This window comes from Ranitomeya variabilis, unplaced genomic scaffold, assembly GCF_051348905.1.
Source record: "Ranitomeya variabilis isolate aRanVar5 unplaced genomic scaffold, aRanVar5.hap1 Scaffold_42, whole genome shotgun sequence".
In the NCBI taxonomy this organism is placed as follows: Eukaryota; Metazoa; Chordata; class Amphibia; order Anura; family Dendrobatidae; genus Ranitomeya; species Ranitomeya variabilis.
The window spans coordinates 274853-293537 of NW_027508140.1; the positions used below are offsets into that span (position 1 = coordinate 274853).

Sequence of the window (18685 nt, forward strand, 5' to 3'; positions counted from 1 at the left end):
AGGATTTTAAAGTAAGAAGTAAATTGTTTTTACAAGCACTTTTGGCCACTATAGATGAGACAATTCCTTTAAATGAAGGATTTGGTGTTACTGTTCTACCAGTCAATACTTGTACTCTTAGGACACAATCAGATGACCGAATAAATTGGACTGTGATCGGACCACAATTCACAGACTGGCCGGCGGCTCTCCCGACCTGAGCGTGACCGCTTCATGTTTTCCTGTACAGCCATCATGCTCAGGTCGGTAGAGCCGCTGGACAGTCTTTGCATTGTGGTCCAATCACAGTCCAATTTATATGGTCGTCTGACTGCGCCCTTAGGTCTCAGACGTCTGGTTTTTTTCATACATGTTCTCAGTGTTTCTCACAGATCATGTACCTATTATAGTCTATGGGGCTGTTTACATGTATGTTTTGCTTTTTTGCAGTGCCTGCAAAAAACCAAACTGAGATATGGCCACTTTTGATCTGAATCATGGATCAAATTCTCTGATGCAAGTCTATAGAGGGGGGGCTGTATGGGGCGCAGCTAAAAGGAAGCCCCCACATGACTGCGTTGCCATGGGGAGCAGGGTAGTAATTTTCTTTTAAAAAGTTAGAATGGGAGGCTCAGGATTGGTGGATAGCAAATGGGGCGGGGAATTCTATGGGATTGGGAGGGGGGGACCTGGGAAAAGTGCGGGAAAGGGGGTCAGTCAGTTAGAGACAGCCAAAGTGAGTGGACCAGCTGCCGCAGCGTTACTCACCATGGCCGCGGTAGACAGCTTGGTCGCTCGGCTTCGCAGGGAGGCAAGATCCAGGAGGGCCGGATGGCTTGAAGAGCAGCTCACTGGGCTGCTAGGAGGCAGTGACAGCCAGGACAGCGGGAGCCGGGGCCGGAGTTCCAGGAGGTCGAGGCCGCCCGAGAGGCTGTCCCCGGATACCACACCGCACGGCAGGCGCAGGCCGCGGAGCCCCTCACGGGACCCTGCGGGGGCTGGGGGACGCGGCGCAGCCACACCGCCCGCCCCCCCCTCCGGCAGGAATCCACTCGGCGGCCCTGCCGGCGCGAGACGACGAGGCGCTGCGGGAGCTGGGCAGGCGCGGCAGGACGCCGGCGCTTCACCGGATGTTATGGCCGCACTTCCGGTTCGGCCTGGCAGGGAGCGCGGGAGCGCTGCAGCGCCGACATCTGCACTCCAGACCCGCCGGGGAGCTGCTCCAGCGGCGGTGATTCCAGGGACGGTGCGCGGTAGGAGCGCAGCAGCGGCAGCAGCTGACAGGAGCCGGGACCCGGGAAGTACTGCGGCGGGTGCACCTAGACCTCTGCCGCACGGTGCACCTGGCTCTGGGACAGGACGGCGCAGCAGGATGGTGGCCAGGCCAGTGGCATCACCGCGGCAAGGAGCACGTGGTCGAGGCAGCGCAGGAGCGGCGCACAGAGCGGATGGTCCGGCTGCGGCACCCAGGGGACTTATGCAAGCTGCCAGATCCAGGTCCAGCAGGAGGTCGAGGGAGCGGTCGCCTTCGCCAGTCTCGGTCCCCCCTGGTGACGTGGAGGCCAGGGGCGCGGGCCTGGGGCAGAGGAGCAACAGCGACGACTCAGGGAGCGAGCATCGTGACGAAAGCGATCGGCAGGCTTCAGGAGGCACGGCTGGTGGGGACACAGCACCTGCGCAGCCCCGTGAGTATATGTCCAGTCCTTTTCCGGTGGCGGGTGTTTCGGGGTCTGTTGAGCGGAGTGGGGGTGGTGGTGAGGTTCCGGGTATTAGAGAACTTTTGGCGGGTATGTCACAGATCTTGAGAAGATTGGATGGCGGGGTTGCGGATAGTGCCCGAGCGTCGCCCGCTGGGGCTTGGGTGTCGGTTGCCGGTTGTGGAGTTGGGGGTCCGAGCGAGATTGCAAGTTCCGTTAGCGGGCCGCTGTCCTCAGCGGCCGGTGTGTCGGTGTCGGTACAAACCGAAACGGGGAGGGGCGATACCGTCAAGTTAGATGATAGGGCAAAAGGTGAGGTTTTTGTGTGCTTTGAGGGCCCGCTGGGGGCCCATTTGAAGAAGGAGGTGAAGGAAAAGATTTGGAAAGACGAATACGTCGAGATTTTCTCTCTCCTTCCTTTAGAAAAATTTAATTTGGATAAAGGAAAGAAAGATGATAGTAAAAAGGAGGAGGAGGAAAAGAGGCGTTGGCGCCTTATTCCTCAGACATTTGTTAACTGGCAGCAGGCATTTAACATTCTGGCGAGCGTGATAGGGGAGAAAGCCCCAGAGAATTGCTCGGGCCTTTTCTGTTATTTGGAGTCTATTGGTGAAGCGCATCGTACCTATGGGGGCCAGGCTTGGCTGCGATACGATGAACAGTTCAGGCAGCGCAAGGCGATGAGGCCCGAGATAAGATGGGATCAAAAGGACATTGGATTGTGGTTGAAGGTTATGGCACCGGTGCGTTACGGGCAGTCCTTTCAAGGGGGCGGAGGGGGTAGCGGTCAGCAGTCAGGACAAGGTGGAGGAGGTCAGGGGTCACAGGCTAAGGAAAAGACGGGGACATGCTGGCAGTTTAACGACGGCCAGTGTAAGTTTGGCGCAACCTGTAAGTTTAAACATGTGTGCTCCCACTGTAGCGGGGCCTCACATGGGGCCGCTAAATGTTTTAAGAAATCACGGGGCAAGCCATCCGTGGGTGGCGGTCAAGGGGGAGACTCCGGTGAGGCTTCAAAAGATGGCCCCCTATCTAAATAGATACCCGGATTCTCTCAAGGCAGAGGTTATTAGAGAAGGTTTTCTTGAGGGGTTTAAGATCCCTCACCCGACGCATGTTGTCCCTTTTTCTACGAAAAACTTGAGATCGGCTAGTTTGCATTCGGAGATTGTTTCGGCTAAGCTGGCAAAAGAGGTTGAATTGGGAAGAATGGCGGGGCCGTTTAGTTCGCTGCCTATGGCTGACGTAATTGTTTCCCCGCTTGGGGTGGTGCCTAAGAAGGAGCCGAATAAGTTCCGGCTCCACGAAGTAATCCATCTGAAGGGGTTAACTAATATTACAGGCACAGCCCTGCTAAATGCAGCGGTGCTCCGTGCCTGTAATCCCCGGCAAATGAATGAAATGTAGGTCATTGACCTACATTTCCTTCAGTCGCGGTGAGGCGCCCCTGCTGGATGTTCTCATGAACTGCAGCCTGGGAACTTTTTCCCACGCTCCAGGTCAGATGAGGACATCCACCAGGGGGCGCATCACCGCGACTGAAGGAAATGTAGGTCAATGACCTACATTTCATTCATTTGCCGGGGATTACAGGCACGGAGCACAGCTGCATTTAGCAGGGCTCGTGCCTGTAATATTAGTTAACCCCTTCAGATGGATTACTTCGTGGGACGAGACGGTTCACCAGAAGGTATGTATCTTGTGCGTTTATTATTTTTCCAAGCGAGGGTGTTCCTGATGGATTGAGAGAACAATAAATTATTACAACAACCGCTGTGTTTATTGCATTAAAATACTTTTAAATCATGTGTGTGTGTGTTTTTTAACCCTTTCCAACAATTGGATTAATAATGGATAGGTGTCATAATTGACGCCTCTCCATTATTAATCTGGCTTAATGTCCCCTTCCAATAGCAAGGTGGCATTAACCCTTCATTACCCCATATCCCACCGCTACAGGGAGTGGGAAGAGAGTGGCCAAGTGCCAGAATAGGCGCATCTTCCAGATGTGCCTTTTCTGGGGTGGCTGGGGGCAGATGTTTTAGCCACGGGGGGGGGCCAATAACCATGGACCCTCTCCTGGCTATTAATATCTGCCCTAAGTCACTGGCTTTACCATTCTGGCGGAGAAAATTGCGCGGGAGCCCACGCCAATTTTTTCCGCCATTTAACCCTTTATTTCAGCAGCTACAGCGCTGAAATTTTGCACATACACACTACTAACATTAGTAGTGTGGAATATGCAAAAAAAAGGGGGATATGAGATGGTTTACTGTATGTAACCATGTCTCATATCATGTCGGGTTTGTGCAGGAGAAATGAAAAGCCGGCAATTGAATTACCGGCTGTTCACAGATATCGCGCTGAATGAAATCTAAATACAGAATATATATATATGTGTCTCAATGACATATATATATATATACTGTATATATGTTTTCCCGAACATTTGAGCACATAAATCCATTAGATGTCGGTTTTGCAAGCCTGCGCGAAAATCTCGCAGTACGGATGCCATACGGATTACATACGGAGGATGCCATGCGTAAAATACGCTGACACACCCTGACTACGGATCACTATTTTGGGAACATTTCTCTGTATTACGGCCGTAGTACGGACGTATAATACGTGGCGTATTGTCTTACGCCAAGTGTGAGGCCGGCCTTACTGTGATTTCCGCCTCCGCGTTGCAAAAAGTGAAAATATGCAAAAAATTCCACATTATCATTAACAAGCTGCAGATTAGAAAACCTAAACCCCACAACTTTTTTTTATTATTTTTAGTACATTGTGGTTATTGTGCAGATAATCACATCAGAATTTCAGTGATGAATTTCCCATATCATAGACTGTGGTCACACGGGCAAGTGAAGAAAAGAGAAAAAAAAAGAATTGTCCCGTTTTCATCTAAAAAATGTAGCCCTAATGTTATAATTTCCTTATCTTTATGGATTGGGACCTTGTCTAAAATAATTTTAATAAAGTTGCTACGTCATCCCATATTATGATCCTGAGCTGCAGATTATTTCTTTTCCCTGCCGCTGTCCAAACTATCATCAGAATACAGGCCGCCACGTACAGCAGTCATTGCTCTACACCGCTTCCCCTTAAAAAAAACAAACGAAAAAAAACATGTTCTGCACAAGAATTCTACCATTTTCTAATCTATTTCTTCCTTTTTCACAAAGAAAATGAAGGTATTGTAGCTGAGTGACATCGCCGCATTTACGCATTTTAAGCCCTAGGAAACAGACACATTCCATAAGGCTCCGTTCACCTCTGTGTCATCTGATCCCAGCGGCGGCTGTCATTTCCCATTGGTTTCTGACAGCAGTATCTTTTCCATTAAAGACTCCGTAACCAGTAGCCGAGCCGCCGGTGCAGATGTGAACAGATCCGTAAAAATGAATGGAATTTGCCCAGAGGGGTCGGGCTGATTCCTCCTCCTGCTAACATACCTTATTCTTAAAGAGTGACTGGCGATTTTGTAATATATTCTATGAGAGAAATGTGCTACTTCCCCTCCTTTCAATCTCCATTCTCTATATAGACAGATTTTCCCATTACTGTGAGATAGGTTGGTGCTTATAAAATTCTATGGAGAGGAGGTGGAGACGGACACAGACTTTCCGCTGTAAGTTCTTCTGAATCATCAGTTACACTTCTCCATGGAACTTTATGAGCACCAGCTGTCTCCTATCTCAGTAATGGAAGATTTTACTCATGAACTGAGCGTGAAAGATCAGTCCAGGAGGAGAGGAAAAAAAAAGCCGATTTGTCTGATAAGACTTATTTTTATGAGTGCTATTGATTTATGAAATAAAAATGAAAACTCTTTAATACTTCAGCTTCGTCTAATATCAGATCAGGAATGAAAAAAAAAAATGTATAAGATAGTGGTTGTGTTATTTTACCTTCCAGACTCCTTCCCTCCTCATCTCTTGGTTCTGGTGGGCTTCACTCTTGCTGTTGCACAGTATTTCCCAGAAGATCTGATTAAAGCCATTTTCAATATTCGTTTCCTAACTAAACTGGATTCCGAACTGGACAGTAAGTGTCATGTGAGCGAATGCTCCACCTTTATCCATTTAGGTTCTATATTGCTCATGTTGCCCCTAGGACTTAGGCTGGCCGTACATATGGGAGGCTTTGTCTTCTCTGATCTCCCAGCACCATGTATGCTCGTGTCTTCTGAGCGTGCATCTTTATTTTAATGGGGTAAGGGATCACTTTGCAAATATGCCCCATCCTCATTTCCCCAACATCTGTCATCAGGGTCGGCTAATATAAATCGAATATTTCTTTGCAGCTTTACCTGCATTACCCATCCTGGTGCGAGACCCGGCACAGAAAGCCTAATACCCTATAAAATTTAATAAAGCTTTTATTTAACCCTTACACAACTGGGCAATTTTTTTTTGTTTTGTTTTTAATTATTATTTATTTTCTGTTTATTTTTTTTATCATTCTACTTTCAATTTTCAATATTAATTTGTTATTTTTGCACAAGACAAATTGTAATGAATTCAGTTAACCGTATAATGCACACACAAAATTCCAAGAGCAGTGAAATGGTGAAAAAAAGACGCAATTCTGCCATTGTTGTTGTTTGTTTTTTTTTAAACAATAACCCAGCAGTGTGACTCTTCAAGTCGGAACGTTTATAGTTGTCTTGTTTGTTTTAGTTCCTTTTTCTTTTTTTTCACCAATGGTGGGGGTTAGGTTCTTTATATTTCAGTGGCAACAAGAAAATCAGAACTTTTTGTGCATGAACATTTTTAAGTTTGTGACTTTTTCTGAGATCTGGAAGTTTTTTGTTTTGTTTTTCCCATTGTTCCATTATTGGAACCAATGTATTAGGCCTTGTTTTTTTTTATCAAATGTTTGGGAAATGAGGATCTTTGATATCAACCAACCTGATCCTTTACTCCATTGAAATAAAGATGCACGATCAGTTGACAAGGTCATACATGGTTCTGGGAGGTCAAACAAGATTGTCACCATTTTGGGGTACTTAAAACCTTTTATATAGAAGGGTTCACATATGTAAGAAAAAAAAAAAAATATATATATATATATATATATATAAATAAAATGTAATGTAATTTTTATTTTGGGATTTTTTTGTATTTTGAAACTGGATAGTAGTACAAAGTAAAAATCTTAGTCTCCTATGATGCCTAAAACTTTACAGGACTACTAAACTGATGACAATAATAGCCTTTAATAGACCCCCACTGCACTAATTACCCATGGCCACCCCATGGTCTCTTGGGGGGTGGGGTACAGTGGGCAATCGAGGCTAGCGCCAGTCATAGTGTTACAGGCGGGTGCTGGCTGTGTAACGCCGCTGGCACCCGCTATGTACGGCGCAGGCTCAGTATCACATGTTGGGAACGCTTTTGATTTCTGTGTGTTGTAGATTTTCTCTTTCTTCACTAATTATATTATTTTTTAGCTTTTCTGCCTGACAAAAGTGCCAAGATACGAATGCGCCTGATGCAATTAAATCGGGCGGTTTGTCTCGAGTGCCCGGAATACCAAGTCCCATGGTTTCATGAAGAATACTGTCGACAGATGAAGCATAGAGGTGCGGGGCTCGTTTTATTCATTTAGTTGTTAGTTTGTTTTTGTATGCTTAAGAAAAAAAAAAAATAAAATTGAGTGACACATGATAAAAAAAAAAAAATCAGCGCTCAAATTCCAGTGCCGGCTCCCAGCTGAGGCTCTGGTCTCAGTGTTTTAACAGTGATGTTGCGTTGACAGTGCTCAGCACCACTGCAGCCAATCACTGAGCACAGAGGCTCTGCCGCCTACCTCGTTGAGCTTAGGCTGGTTTCACACTTGCGTTTTGATCTGCTGCGTTTTAGCGCTAAAAAACGCATGCGTTTTTTTTTCTGTACTTAACATTAAAAAAATGCATGCGTTTTTTAGCGTGCGTTTTGACGCGTTTTTGGCAACGCATGCGTTTTTTGACGCGTGCGTTCATTTGCAGAAATGCAACCTGCAGTAATTTCTAGCTGCGTTTTTTTCCCGCAAAAAACGCATGCGTTTATTCGCGGCAAAAAAATGCATTGCTGTCTACGCATGCGTTTTTAAGCACATGCGTTTGCTTGCGTTAAAAACGCATGCGTTTTTATAGAAAAACACAAGAAAAAACAAGAAAACCCTAACCCTAAACACAAGAAAAAACAAGAAAACCCTAACCCTAGGGTTACTAGGGATCCTAACCCTTAGGTTAGTAACCCTAGGGATCCTAACCCTAGGGATCCTAACCCTAACCCTAGGGATCCTAACCCTAACCCTTAGGGTTAGGGTTACGATCCTAACCCTTAGGGTTAGGATCCCTAGGGTTAGGGTTAGGGTTAGGATCCCTAGGGTTAGGGTTAGGATCCCTAGGGTTACTAGGGATCCTAACCCTAACCCTAGCTATTTCTGTTTTTAGTGGGTTTTCTAGTTGATTTTGATGATTGGCAGCTGTCACACACTTCTCAGCCTGCGTTTAAAAAACGCAAACGCAGGAAAAAACGCATGTAAATGCCGCAAAACACCACGTTTTTTTTTCTGCATGCAAAAACGCATGCGTCTAAAAAACGTGGTGTTTTGCCGCGTTTACATGCGTTTTTTCACCACACGCGTTTTTTTTAAAAACGCTGCAGATCAAAACGCAAGTGTGAAACCAGCCTTAGTGATTGACTACAGCGGTGATTTGGGCTGTCGGACATAACGTCATCTCTGCAGCCCAAACTGAGACCGGAGCAGCGAGAGGGAACCGGCACTGAAACCGGGGAGGACATGTACCTGCTCTGTTTGTTATTTTAGAGTGTTTGGGGTCCACTTTTCTGAAAGTGAACAATCCCTTTAATATTCTCCACTGCAAAAGTATATTGTGCGATTTATGGATATGCAATAAGGAATAATCCTTAGAATATTAAAAAGTTGTTTTTTGTTTGTTTTCTTTTTTTGCTCAGAAGGTAACAGTAAGAGATCCATATACCATCAAATCCACTTATTTCTCGGAGATCTCTTTGGGGGAGTTAATTATGCCAAGATGTTTGTGACTACTCCATATTATTACACAGTAGGTAAGATTGTGAAATGTAAAAAAATATATATTTTGCTGCACTAAGAAATCACAAACGCCGCTCTGCTCTGGAAAGAAATGTTATAATTTAAAGATATGTCAAAATTCATCAAATATTGTGACTGTTTAATAACTTTTGTGCAAATAAAAGCAACACAGCCACAAGCAAAACACTGACATATGAGGCAATGGGAGATCCTGGGGGGATGTAATTCAGGGTGGGGACAGTTTGAGTTGCATTTTAGTATATGATATCACAGGATGACTTCCACACACATCTACTTCATATTATATCACGTTTCTTAGCGGAGGACCCACTGGTGATCGTTGTCTAAAAGCCCGCAGTTCCTTTATTTGTTTAGTTCTTCATACGGTTGTTGCCATAAAAAAAATTAAAACAAAAGTCTATACAGTCAATCAATATTCTGCACAGAATCGTAATTGAGCAGGGGTCGCCCACTCCTTTTATTCTTTACCGGACTGCTTGAAATGGCTGAGTGCGGTCAGACACCCCCAAGAGATCAGTAACTTGCCTCCTGTTTTATAGAAAGGGGATAACTTTTAAAAACCCTTTTAAGCTGTGTGCACACGTTCCAGATTATTCGCACATTTTTTGCACGTTTTTTCGCAACCAAAACGCTTAAAAAACGCATACATATGCATTCCATCATTTATAATGGTTTCCACAATTTTTGTGCACATGTTGCGTATTTTTCAGCGAAAAACGCATGCGGAAAAATACGCAGCATGTTCATTAATTTTGCGGATTTTAAGCGGATTTCCCACTATATTATTACATTGGGAACCTCCGGAAAAAAAGCGAAAAATCCGCGCAAAATACGCGATAAAAACGCGTGCAGAATTCCTGCGGAAAACCTCAGGATTTTCTCAGGAAATTTCTGCATACTTTCCGGATGTGTGCACATACCCTTAGGGTCCCTTTCCACTTGCGAGATAAAAAACGGTCCGTAATCTGGACCGAAAAAACGGATGGAACGTATGCGATTGTCATGCGAGTGTCATGCGAGTGCCATGCGATTTTTTAATCGCACCATCCGTATGACATCAGTATGACATCCGTATTGCTGTCCGATTTTTACGCACCAGTGTCCTTTGAAAAGCCGGCAATTCAGCGCGGTGTACAGTAAAATCACACTGACAGGTTAGAATAGAGTAGATATATACACATAGAATAGGTATATATACATATATATATGTCAGTGAGACACCTATATATGTATATTTATATTTAATGCAGCGCTAGATAGCATAAAAGCCGCTAATTCAATTGCCGGCTTTTTCCTTCTCCTGCACAAACCCGACAGGATATGAGACATGGTTTACATACAGTAAACCTTCTCATATCCCCATTTTTTTTTGCATATTCCACACTACTAATGTTAGTAGTGTGTATGTGCAAAATTTGGCCGCTGTAGCTGCTGAAATAAAGGGTTAAATGGCGGAAAAAATTGGCGTGGGCTCCCGCGCAATTTTCTCCGCCAGAATGGTAAAGCCAGTGACTGAGGGCAGATATTAATAGCCAGGAGAGGGTCCATGGTTATTGGCCCCCCCCCGTGGCTAAAAACATCTGCCCCCAGCCACCCCAGAAAAGGCACATCTGGAAGATGCGCCTATTCTGGCACTTGGCCACTCTCTTCCCACTCCCTGTAGCGGTGGGATATGGGGTAATGAAGGGTTAATGCCACCTTGCTATTGGAAGGTGACATTAAGCCAGATTAATAATGGAGAGGCGTCAATTATGTCACCTATCCATTATTAATCCAATTGTTGGAAAGGGTTAAAAAACACACACACACACATGATTTAAAAGTATTTTAATGCAATAAACACAGCGGTTGTTGTAATAATTTATTGTTCTCGCAATCCATCAGGAACACCCTCGCTTGGAAAAAATAATAAACGCACAAGATACATACCTTCTGGTGAACCGTCTCCTCCCACGAAGTAATCCATCTGAAGGGGTTAACTAATATTACAGGCAGGAGCCCTGCAAATGCAGCTGTGCTCCGTGCTTGTAATTCCCCAGCGAATGAATGAAATGTAGGTCATTGACCTACATTTCCTTCAGTCGCGGTGAGGCGCCCTCTGCTGGATGTTCTCATGAACTGCAGCCTGGGAACTTTTTCCCACGCTCCAGGTCATATGAGGACATCCACCAGGGGGCGCATCACCGCGACTGAAGGAAATGTAGGTCAATGACCTACATTTCATTCATTCGCTGGGGAATTACAAGCACGGAGCACAGCTGCATTTGCAGGGCTCCTGCCTGTAATATTAGTTAACCCCTTCAGATGGATTACTTCGTGGGAGGAGACGGTTCACCAGAAGGTATGTATCTTGTGCGTTTATTATTTTTTCCAAGCGAGGGTGTTCCTGATGGATTGCGAGAACAATAAATTATTACAACAACCGCTGTGTTTATTGCATTAAAATACTTTTAAATCATGTGTGTGTGTGTGTTTTTTAACCCTTTCCAACAATTGGATTAATAATGGATAGGTGACATAATTGACGCCTCTCCATTATTAATCTGGCTTAATGTCACCTTCCAATAGCAAGGTGGCATTAACCCTTCATTACCCCATATCCCACCGCTACAGGGAGTGGGAAGAGAGTGGCCAAGTGCCAGAATAGGCGCATCTTCCAGATGTGCCTTTTCTGGGGTGGCTGGGGGCAGATGTTTTTAGCCACGGGGGGGCCAATAACCATGGACCCTCTCTAGGCTATTAATATCTGCCCTCAGTCACTGGCTTTACCATTCTGGCGGAGAAAATTGCGCGGGAGCCCACGCCAATTTTTTCCGCAATTTAACCCTTTAATTTAATAGCTAGAGCCCCCAAATTGTGCACACAGACACTTGTTACATTAGTGAAGAGGAATATGTAATAAAAAAAGGGATATGAGATGGTTTACTGTATGTAAACCATGTCTTATATCATGTCGGGTTTGTGCAGGAGAAGGAAAAAGCCGGCAATTGAATTAGAGGCTTTTAAGCTATCTAGCGCTGCATTAAATATAAATATACATATATAGGTGTCTCACTGACATATATATATGTATATATACCTATTCTATGTGTATATATCTACTCTATTCTAACCTGTCAGTGTGATTTTACTGTACACCGCGCTGAATTACCGGCTTTTCAAAGGACACTGGTGCGTAATAATCGGACAGAACTCGCATGGTGCGAGTGCGGTGCGATTTTTTTCTCGCACCCATTGACTTGCATTGGCGAGTCTCGTCCGAGAATCGCAGCAATACGCAGCATGCTGCGATTTTTTTCTCAGCCGATCCAGATTTTTCTCAGTCCGATTTCGGCTGAGAAAAAAATCGCAAATGAAAAGCCACCTATTAAATAACATTGGTCAGAGTGCAATCCGATTTTTTATCGGATTGCACGCATCCGTTTTCCTCGCAAGTGGAAAGGGACCCTTAAAGTGTTTTTCCGGCTTTTGAAAACAAGTGTCCAATTGATTGTAGTTTGTTTTAAAAACAAACAAAGTGAGCCTGGCTCACCCTCCCCAGGTCCAGCATTGAGCCTCTGCCGCTGTTGCCATTATGTTGACCATAAGTGAGCTCAGCGGCTCTGGTCAAGTTGATGACACTAATTGGCTGTTGATGTGACCTGAGCACTGCACACACCAGGAGCTCGCTGAGTGGACCCAGGGAGGGTTTTTGGAAGGTGTTGGACTGTGATTCTCCTAACATTTGATGCTTGCTTTCTATAGACTTCGAGTGCATCCTGAGCAAAAATAAAAAGCCTATCGCCTACATAGAGGAGAACAAGCTGTCCGCCAATGTGGCCGAAGTCCAGTGGGGCCAGGACAGTCAGATGTGTGATAACAAGTCTCTACCTCAAGGAGCCCAGAGGTTGGTGATTCTGTGTGTAGACATGTGGTGCTAGATCACGACGCAGCCTCATTCTCTTAAAAAATAGCCTTCATTTTAAGTTTTCTTACATAAATCCATAGAAGACATGCAAATAAGAAACTTTGTAATATGTCTCCAGCACAAAAAAGAAACACCAAACCGCACTGCCAGCTGATATCAATCCAATACTGCCGTTATCCACCTCACACTCTGAAGGTTAGGGTAGCCATATGTATCTCATATCAACTAAGGGGTGCGGCATCCAGCAAGTGTGCACTTAGTCCAATAGAAAAAAGAAAAGAAAAAGGGAGCGCACTTACCCCTGTTGTAAAAGGTTTCACTTTATTAGAACATCTTTAAAAACAGATTGCTGGGAGGGATGGAAGCAGCTCCGGACAACGGCCGTTTCGTGCGTACAAGCACTTCAACGGGTCCTGGAGACTTGTGGATCTCAAACAGATTAAATAGACCCTGTTAGGTTGCCAGCTCCGCCCACCACCTGTGGCATATGGTTCAGCGGGCGGGCAATCAATCAGAACGACAGCGATACTGTACTTAAAAACAACAATACATATAAATTAAAAACAATATCAAAGCACAAATAACAGAGAAAAAATCAAAGCATCCAATATTTATGAGATTTACAAAAAGACTGACATGTCTACCTTATCGTTTAGACCTATGGGTCCCGCAGCGTCTGTGCGCAGGATCCATCTGGCTTCCCTGCGCAGAAGGAGGCGGTGGAGATCCCCGCCTCCCTCTGGTAGGGACACCCGTTCAAGGCCGGCAAACCGCAGTACATGAGCGTCTCCTGCGTGGTGAGTGCGAACATGGTTTATCAATCTTAGAGCCCCCTTACCTGTTTTAATCGAGTTGAAATGTTCCCTGATCCGAACAAAAAGGGGCCTGATAGTTTTACCAATGTAGAAGTTTCTACAAGAACAGAACAAGACATAGACCACATGAGTGGTCCTACAGGAAATGAAGTCGCGTACGCAATGCTGTATATGCCCGACTCTAACACTGTTCCCGGTGTGGTGAAAAGAACAGAAGTTACAACCCCCACATTTAAAATTCCCTTGTGGGATGCTGTCTGTCAGCCAGTTGTTTTTCTTTGATATAAAGCGATTATGAACAACACTATCTCTGATATTTTTACTCCGACGGGCGGCAAAAAGAGGACCTCGATCTACTACATTTTGCAAGTCTCTGTCCTGTCGCAGGATATGCCAGTTTTTTCTGATAGCGGCTCTAATTTGATTGTCCAGGGGACCATATTTGAAGCTAAAGATAAATCTTTTTTCTTGTTGTTTTTTTTGGGAGAATGTAGATATCTCTGTTTTAACCGCCCTATCCAGAGCACTATTAAGAATAGCAGGGGGATAACCTCGTTTCAAGAATCTGTCTTTTAAATCGGCTGACTGTTTGGCAAATACCTCTGGGTTGCTGTTTATTCTTTTAACCCTAAGGAATTGACTGTATGGGAGGGACCGCTTAATGTATGGCGGGTGGGCACTATTAAAGTGTAATAACGCATTCGATGCCGTGGGTTTTCGGTATACTTCTGTGGCAATAGTATTTTCCATAGTTTGTAATTTAACATCCAGGAACACCAGACTGGAACCTCCGAATTGCGAGGTAAAACACATGTTCATGGTGTTGGACGTCCCCAGGTAGTTCACAAATTTGGTGAACTCATCCTGGTGCCCGTCCCACACCACGAACATGTCATCAACGTATCTAGCATAAAGCTTGATATGCTTGAGGAATGGGTTTTTTTGAGGAATAAATATACTCCTCCTCAAACCTGGCAAGGAAGAGGTTCGCCAGGGTACATGCGACGGGGGTACCCATTGCGGTACCCACCGTCTGCAGGTACCACTGGGTGTCAAATTGGAAAGCATTGTGTTCCAGGATGAAGGAAAGACCTTCACATATGAAGTGTGTAGTGTCAATACTTGTCGGAGTATTATCAAGGATGCGTCTCACCGTGTCCACTCCCAATTTTTGGGGGATCCTCGTATAGAGGCTTTCAATATCTATTGATGCCAAAGCATAGGTGTCTCTCCATTCAAAGTCTTTTACAAGCTTGAGGAATTCTCCCGTATCTTTTATATAAGATGGAATGTCTCTTAATAAGGGACATAGCAGCCAGTCTATATATGAAGATAATGGCTCCGTAAGTGACCCCACCCCCGATACAATTGGACGGCCCGGGGGAGTTTCTGCAGACTTATGAAGTTTCGGTATGTGGTACCAATGGGGTTTTCGGGGAAAACCCGGTAATAGTTTTTCAGCCTGTTTTACGGAAAAGACACCTCTATCTACGTATCTCCTTAATAAGGAACGTAACAGATTCTTGAATTGAGTAGTGGGATCCCCCTTTAGTTTCATATAAGTTTTCTCCTCAGAGAGCTGTCTGAGTGCTTCTGTTTGATAATATTCTCTAGTCATCAGAACTATACTGCCACCTTTGTCCGCACCGCGGACTATTACATCATGCCAACTCTCTATTTCCTTTAGGGCTCGTTTTTCATTAGGCTGTAAATTTTCATTAGGATGTTCATAAATTAAAGCCTCCACATCTTTTAGTACTTGTAATTCAAAAATATCTACCAGATTACCTGGCGATGTGGGAGGCATGTAGGTAGATTTAGTGCCGCCAAGGAAAGGGAGAGTGGCTGACGTATCACTATGTGTGGAAACAGATGAAGCACCTGTGGATTCAAGTAGAATCTGCATTTCCTCCCGTACGTCGCCAAATGGGTCTTCCGTGACAAAAAAGCCAAGGGGGCCCACATGGCAAGGTGCCTCCCCAGGGAAGACGGTGCACGAAGTGGAGGCGGCAGATTTGTTCTTATTTAGAGAAAAAGATTTATGCAAATGAATTTTGCGAGTCGCCTTAAACAAATCAATTTTGAAGTCCACTATATTAAATGGTTCTGGTAAACAAAAATTTAATCCCTTTGAAAGTGCTGATCTATGTGCCTCGCTGAGGATTTGTGGAGTTAAATTAACCACTGTCAGTTCGTTGGTCTCCAAGAGACTTGTCTCCTTTTTTTGATGTTTCTGTCTGCCATTTCTTCTACTCCCTCGGCGCGTCCTGCGTCTAAAGGGGACCCTGCTGTAATCGTCATGTGGCCTGAGGTCATCGAGGTGGACGGGGCAGTGGAGTCTTCCGTAGCGCTGGAATCGGAGTCGGTTGTTAAGTAATCCCTTTTGTTCTTGTTAAAACTTTTATTACGTGGCTGACCTTTATTATGGTTCCACCTCTTAGGGAATTTACGGTGATTTTGTGAAGGGACACCCTTGTTCCAGGTAAAGATTTTTCCTGTTTCGAAGTCAACCTTGTCTCTAATGAACTTGTCTTTTTTTCTTTGTTTTATTTCGTTCTGCAATGCAATCAATTTAGCATCCAATTTTTTATCTGTTGCCAGCCATTGTGTCTCAGACAATCTAGTTCTCAATTCATCTTTTGTTTTGGACAATTCCATTTTGGTTATCTCATAATTTGCGATATTTTGCTTAAGGACCAACTGTAATAAATCTTGGGAGCACTGTAGAAGTATTTTCTCCCATTCTTTGACAAAGATTTCATTATCCTTGAATTGGGCCATTTCTTTTGTGACCCGCAGTCCCCGCGGTACCCGACCGCATTCAACATAGGATTTCAAGGAGTTGTTGGTCCAAAATAAATTCACCTCTCTTTCTGCAGTCAAAAAGAGTTTATGTTCTAAAGTTTTTGTGCTTAGAGAAAAAATGTTGTCATGCAGTTCACATTCTGAAAAGTAGGAATCCACGTTTTCCCTCCCAGCTAAAAGTCCATGTGAAAAAGATACCGCTGCCGTCTCCATATTCAGGAGTCACTGCCGGTGAGTAATCACCGCGGCGTGTGAACTAACCAGGTGTGGAAAGGAATAGATGAACAGCTGAGCGTGCTGGTAATATGGCAAAGAATGTCAGTCTATATGAATCCAGCACAAAAAAGAAACACCAAACCGCACTGCCAGCTGATATCAATCCAATACTGCCGTTATCCACCTCACACTCTGAAGGTTAGGGTAGCCATATGTATCTCATATCAACTAAGGGGTGCGGCATCCAGCAAGTGTGCACTTAGTCCAATAGAAAAAAGAAAAGAAAAAGGGAGCGCACTTACCCCTGTTGTAAAAGGTTTCACTTTATTAGAACATCTTTAAAAACAGATTGCTGGGAGGGATGGAAGCAGCTCCGGACAACGGCCGTTTCGTGCGTACAAGCACTTCAACGGGTCCTGGAGACTTGTGGATCTCAAACAGATTAAATAGACCCTGTTAGGTTGCCAGCTCCGCCCACCACCTGTGGCATATGGTTCAGCGGGCGGGCAATCAATCAGAACGACAGCGATACTGTACTTAAAAACAACAACAGACAGACAGCTGACAGACAGCATCCCACAAGGGAATTTTAAATGTGGGGGTTGTAACTTCTGTTCTTTTCACCACACCGGGAACAGTGTTAGAGTCGGGCATATACAGCATTGCGTACGCGACTTCATTTCCTGTAGGACCACTCATGTGGTCTATGTCTTGTTCTGTTCTTGTAGAAACTTCTACATTGGTAAAACTATCAGGCCCCTTTTTGTTCGGATCAGGGAACATTTCAACTCGATTAAAACAGGTAAGGGGGCTCTAAGATTGATAAACCATGTTCGCACTCACCACGCAGGAGACGCTCATGTACTGCGGTTTGCCGGCCTTGAACGGGTGTCCCTACCAGAGGGAGGCGGGGATCTCCACCGCCTCCTTCTGCGCAGGGAAGCCAGATGGATCCTGCGCACAGACGCTGCGGGACCCATAGGTCTAAACGATAAGGTAGACATGTCAGTCTTTTTGTAAATCTCATAAATATTGGATGCTTTGATTTTTTCTCTGTTATTTGTGCTTTGATATTGTTTTTAATTTATATGTATTGTTGTTTTTAAGTACAGTATCGCTGTCGTTCTGATTGATTGCCCGCCCGCTGAACCATATGCCACAGGTGGTGGGCGGAGCTGGCAACCTAACAGGGTCTATTTAATCTGTTTGAGATCCACAAGTCTCCAGGACCCGTTGAAGTGCTTGTACGCACGAAACGGCCGTTGTCCGGAGCTGCTTCCATCCCTCCCAGCAATCTGTTTTTAAAGATGTTCTAATAAAGTGAAACCTTTTACAACAGGGGTAAGTGCGCTCCCTTTTTCTTTTCTTTTTTCTATTGGACTAAGTGCACACTTGCTGGATGCCGCACCCCTTAGTTGATATGAGATACATATGGCTACCCTAACCTTCAGAGTGTGAGGTGGATAACGGCAGTATTGGATTGATATCAGCTGGCAGTGCGGTTTGGTGTTTCTTTTTTGTGCTGGATTCATATAGACTGACATTCTTTGCCATATTACCAGCACGCTCAGCTGTTCATCTATTCCTTTCCACACCTGGTTAGTTCACACGCCGCGGTGATTACTCACCGGCAGTGACTCCTGAATATGGAGACGGCAGCGGTATCTTTTTCACATGGACTTTTAGCTGGGAGGGAAAACGTGGATTCCTACTTTTCAGAATGTGAACTGCATGACAACATTTTTTCTCTAAGCACAAAAACTTTAGAACATAAACTCTTTTTGACTGCAGAAAGAGAGGTGAATTTATTTTGGACCAACAACTCCTTGAAATCCTATGTTGAATGCGGTCGGGTACCGCGGGGACTGCGGGTCACAAAAGAAATGGCCCAATTCAAGGATAATGAAATCTTTGTCAAAGAATGGGAGAAAATACTTCTACAGTGCTCCCAAGATTTATTACAGTTGGTCCTTAGGCAAAATATCGCAAATTATGAGATAACCAAAATGGAATTGTCCAAAACAAAAGATGAATTGAGAACTAGATTGTCTGAGACACAGTGGCTGGCAACAGATAAAAAATTGGATGCTAAATTGATTGCATTGCAGAACGAAATAAAACAAAGAAAAAAAGACAAGTTCATTAGAGACAAGGTTGACTTCGAAACAGGA

General features: G+C 44.7%; 1 protein-coding gene across 1 annotated transcript in view; it reads left to right on the top strand.

Moving 5' to 3' along the window:
- Positions 1 to 17993, top strand: part of LOC143790627 (FAST kinase domain-containing protein 1, mitochondrial-like) — a 44075-nt gene extending 26082 nt beyond the window's left edge. Inside the window, exons 10-15 of the mRNA XM_077279140.1 lie at positions 689 to 1664; positions 5601 to 5729; positions 7138 to 7269; positions 8651 to 8764; positions 12516 to 12657; positions 17627 to 17993. Coding sequence (XP_077135255.1) covers positions 689 to 1664; positions 5601 to 5729; positions 7138 to 7269; positions 8651 to 8764; positions 12516 to 12657; positions 17627 to 17819 — 1686 coding nt within the window. The 3' untranslated portion in view covers positions 17820 to 17993. The remainder of the gene's footprint in view (positions 1 to 688; positions 1665 to 5600; positions 5730 to 7137; positions 7270 to 8650; positions 8765 to 12515; positions 12658 to 17626) is intronic.
- Positions 17994 to 18685: the final 692 nt, after the last annotated feature.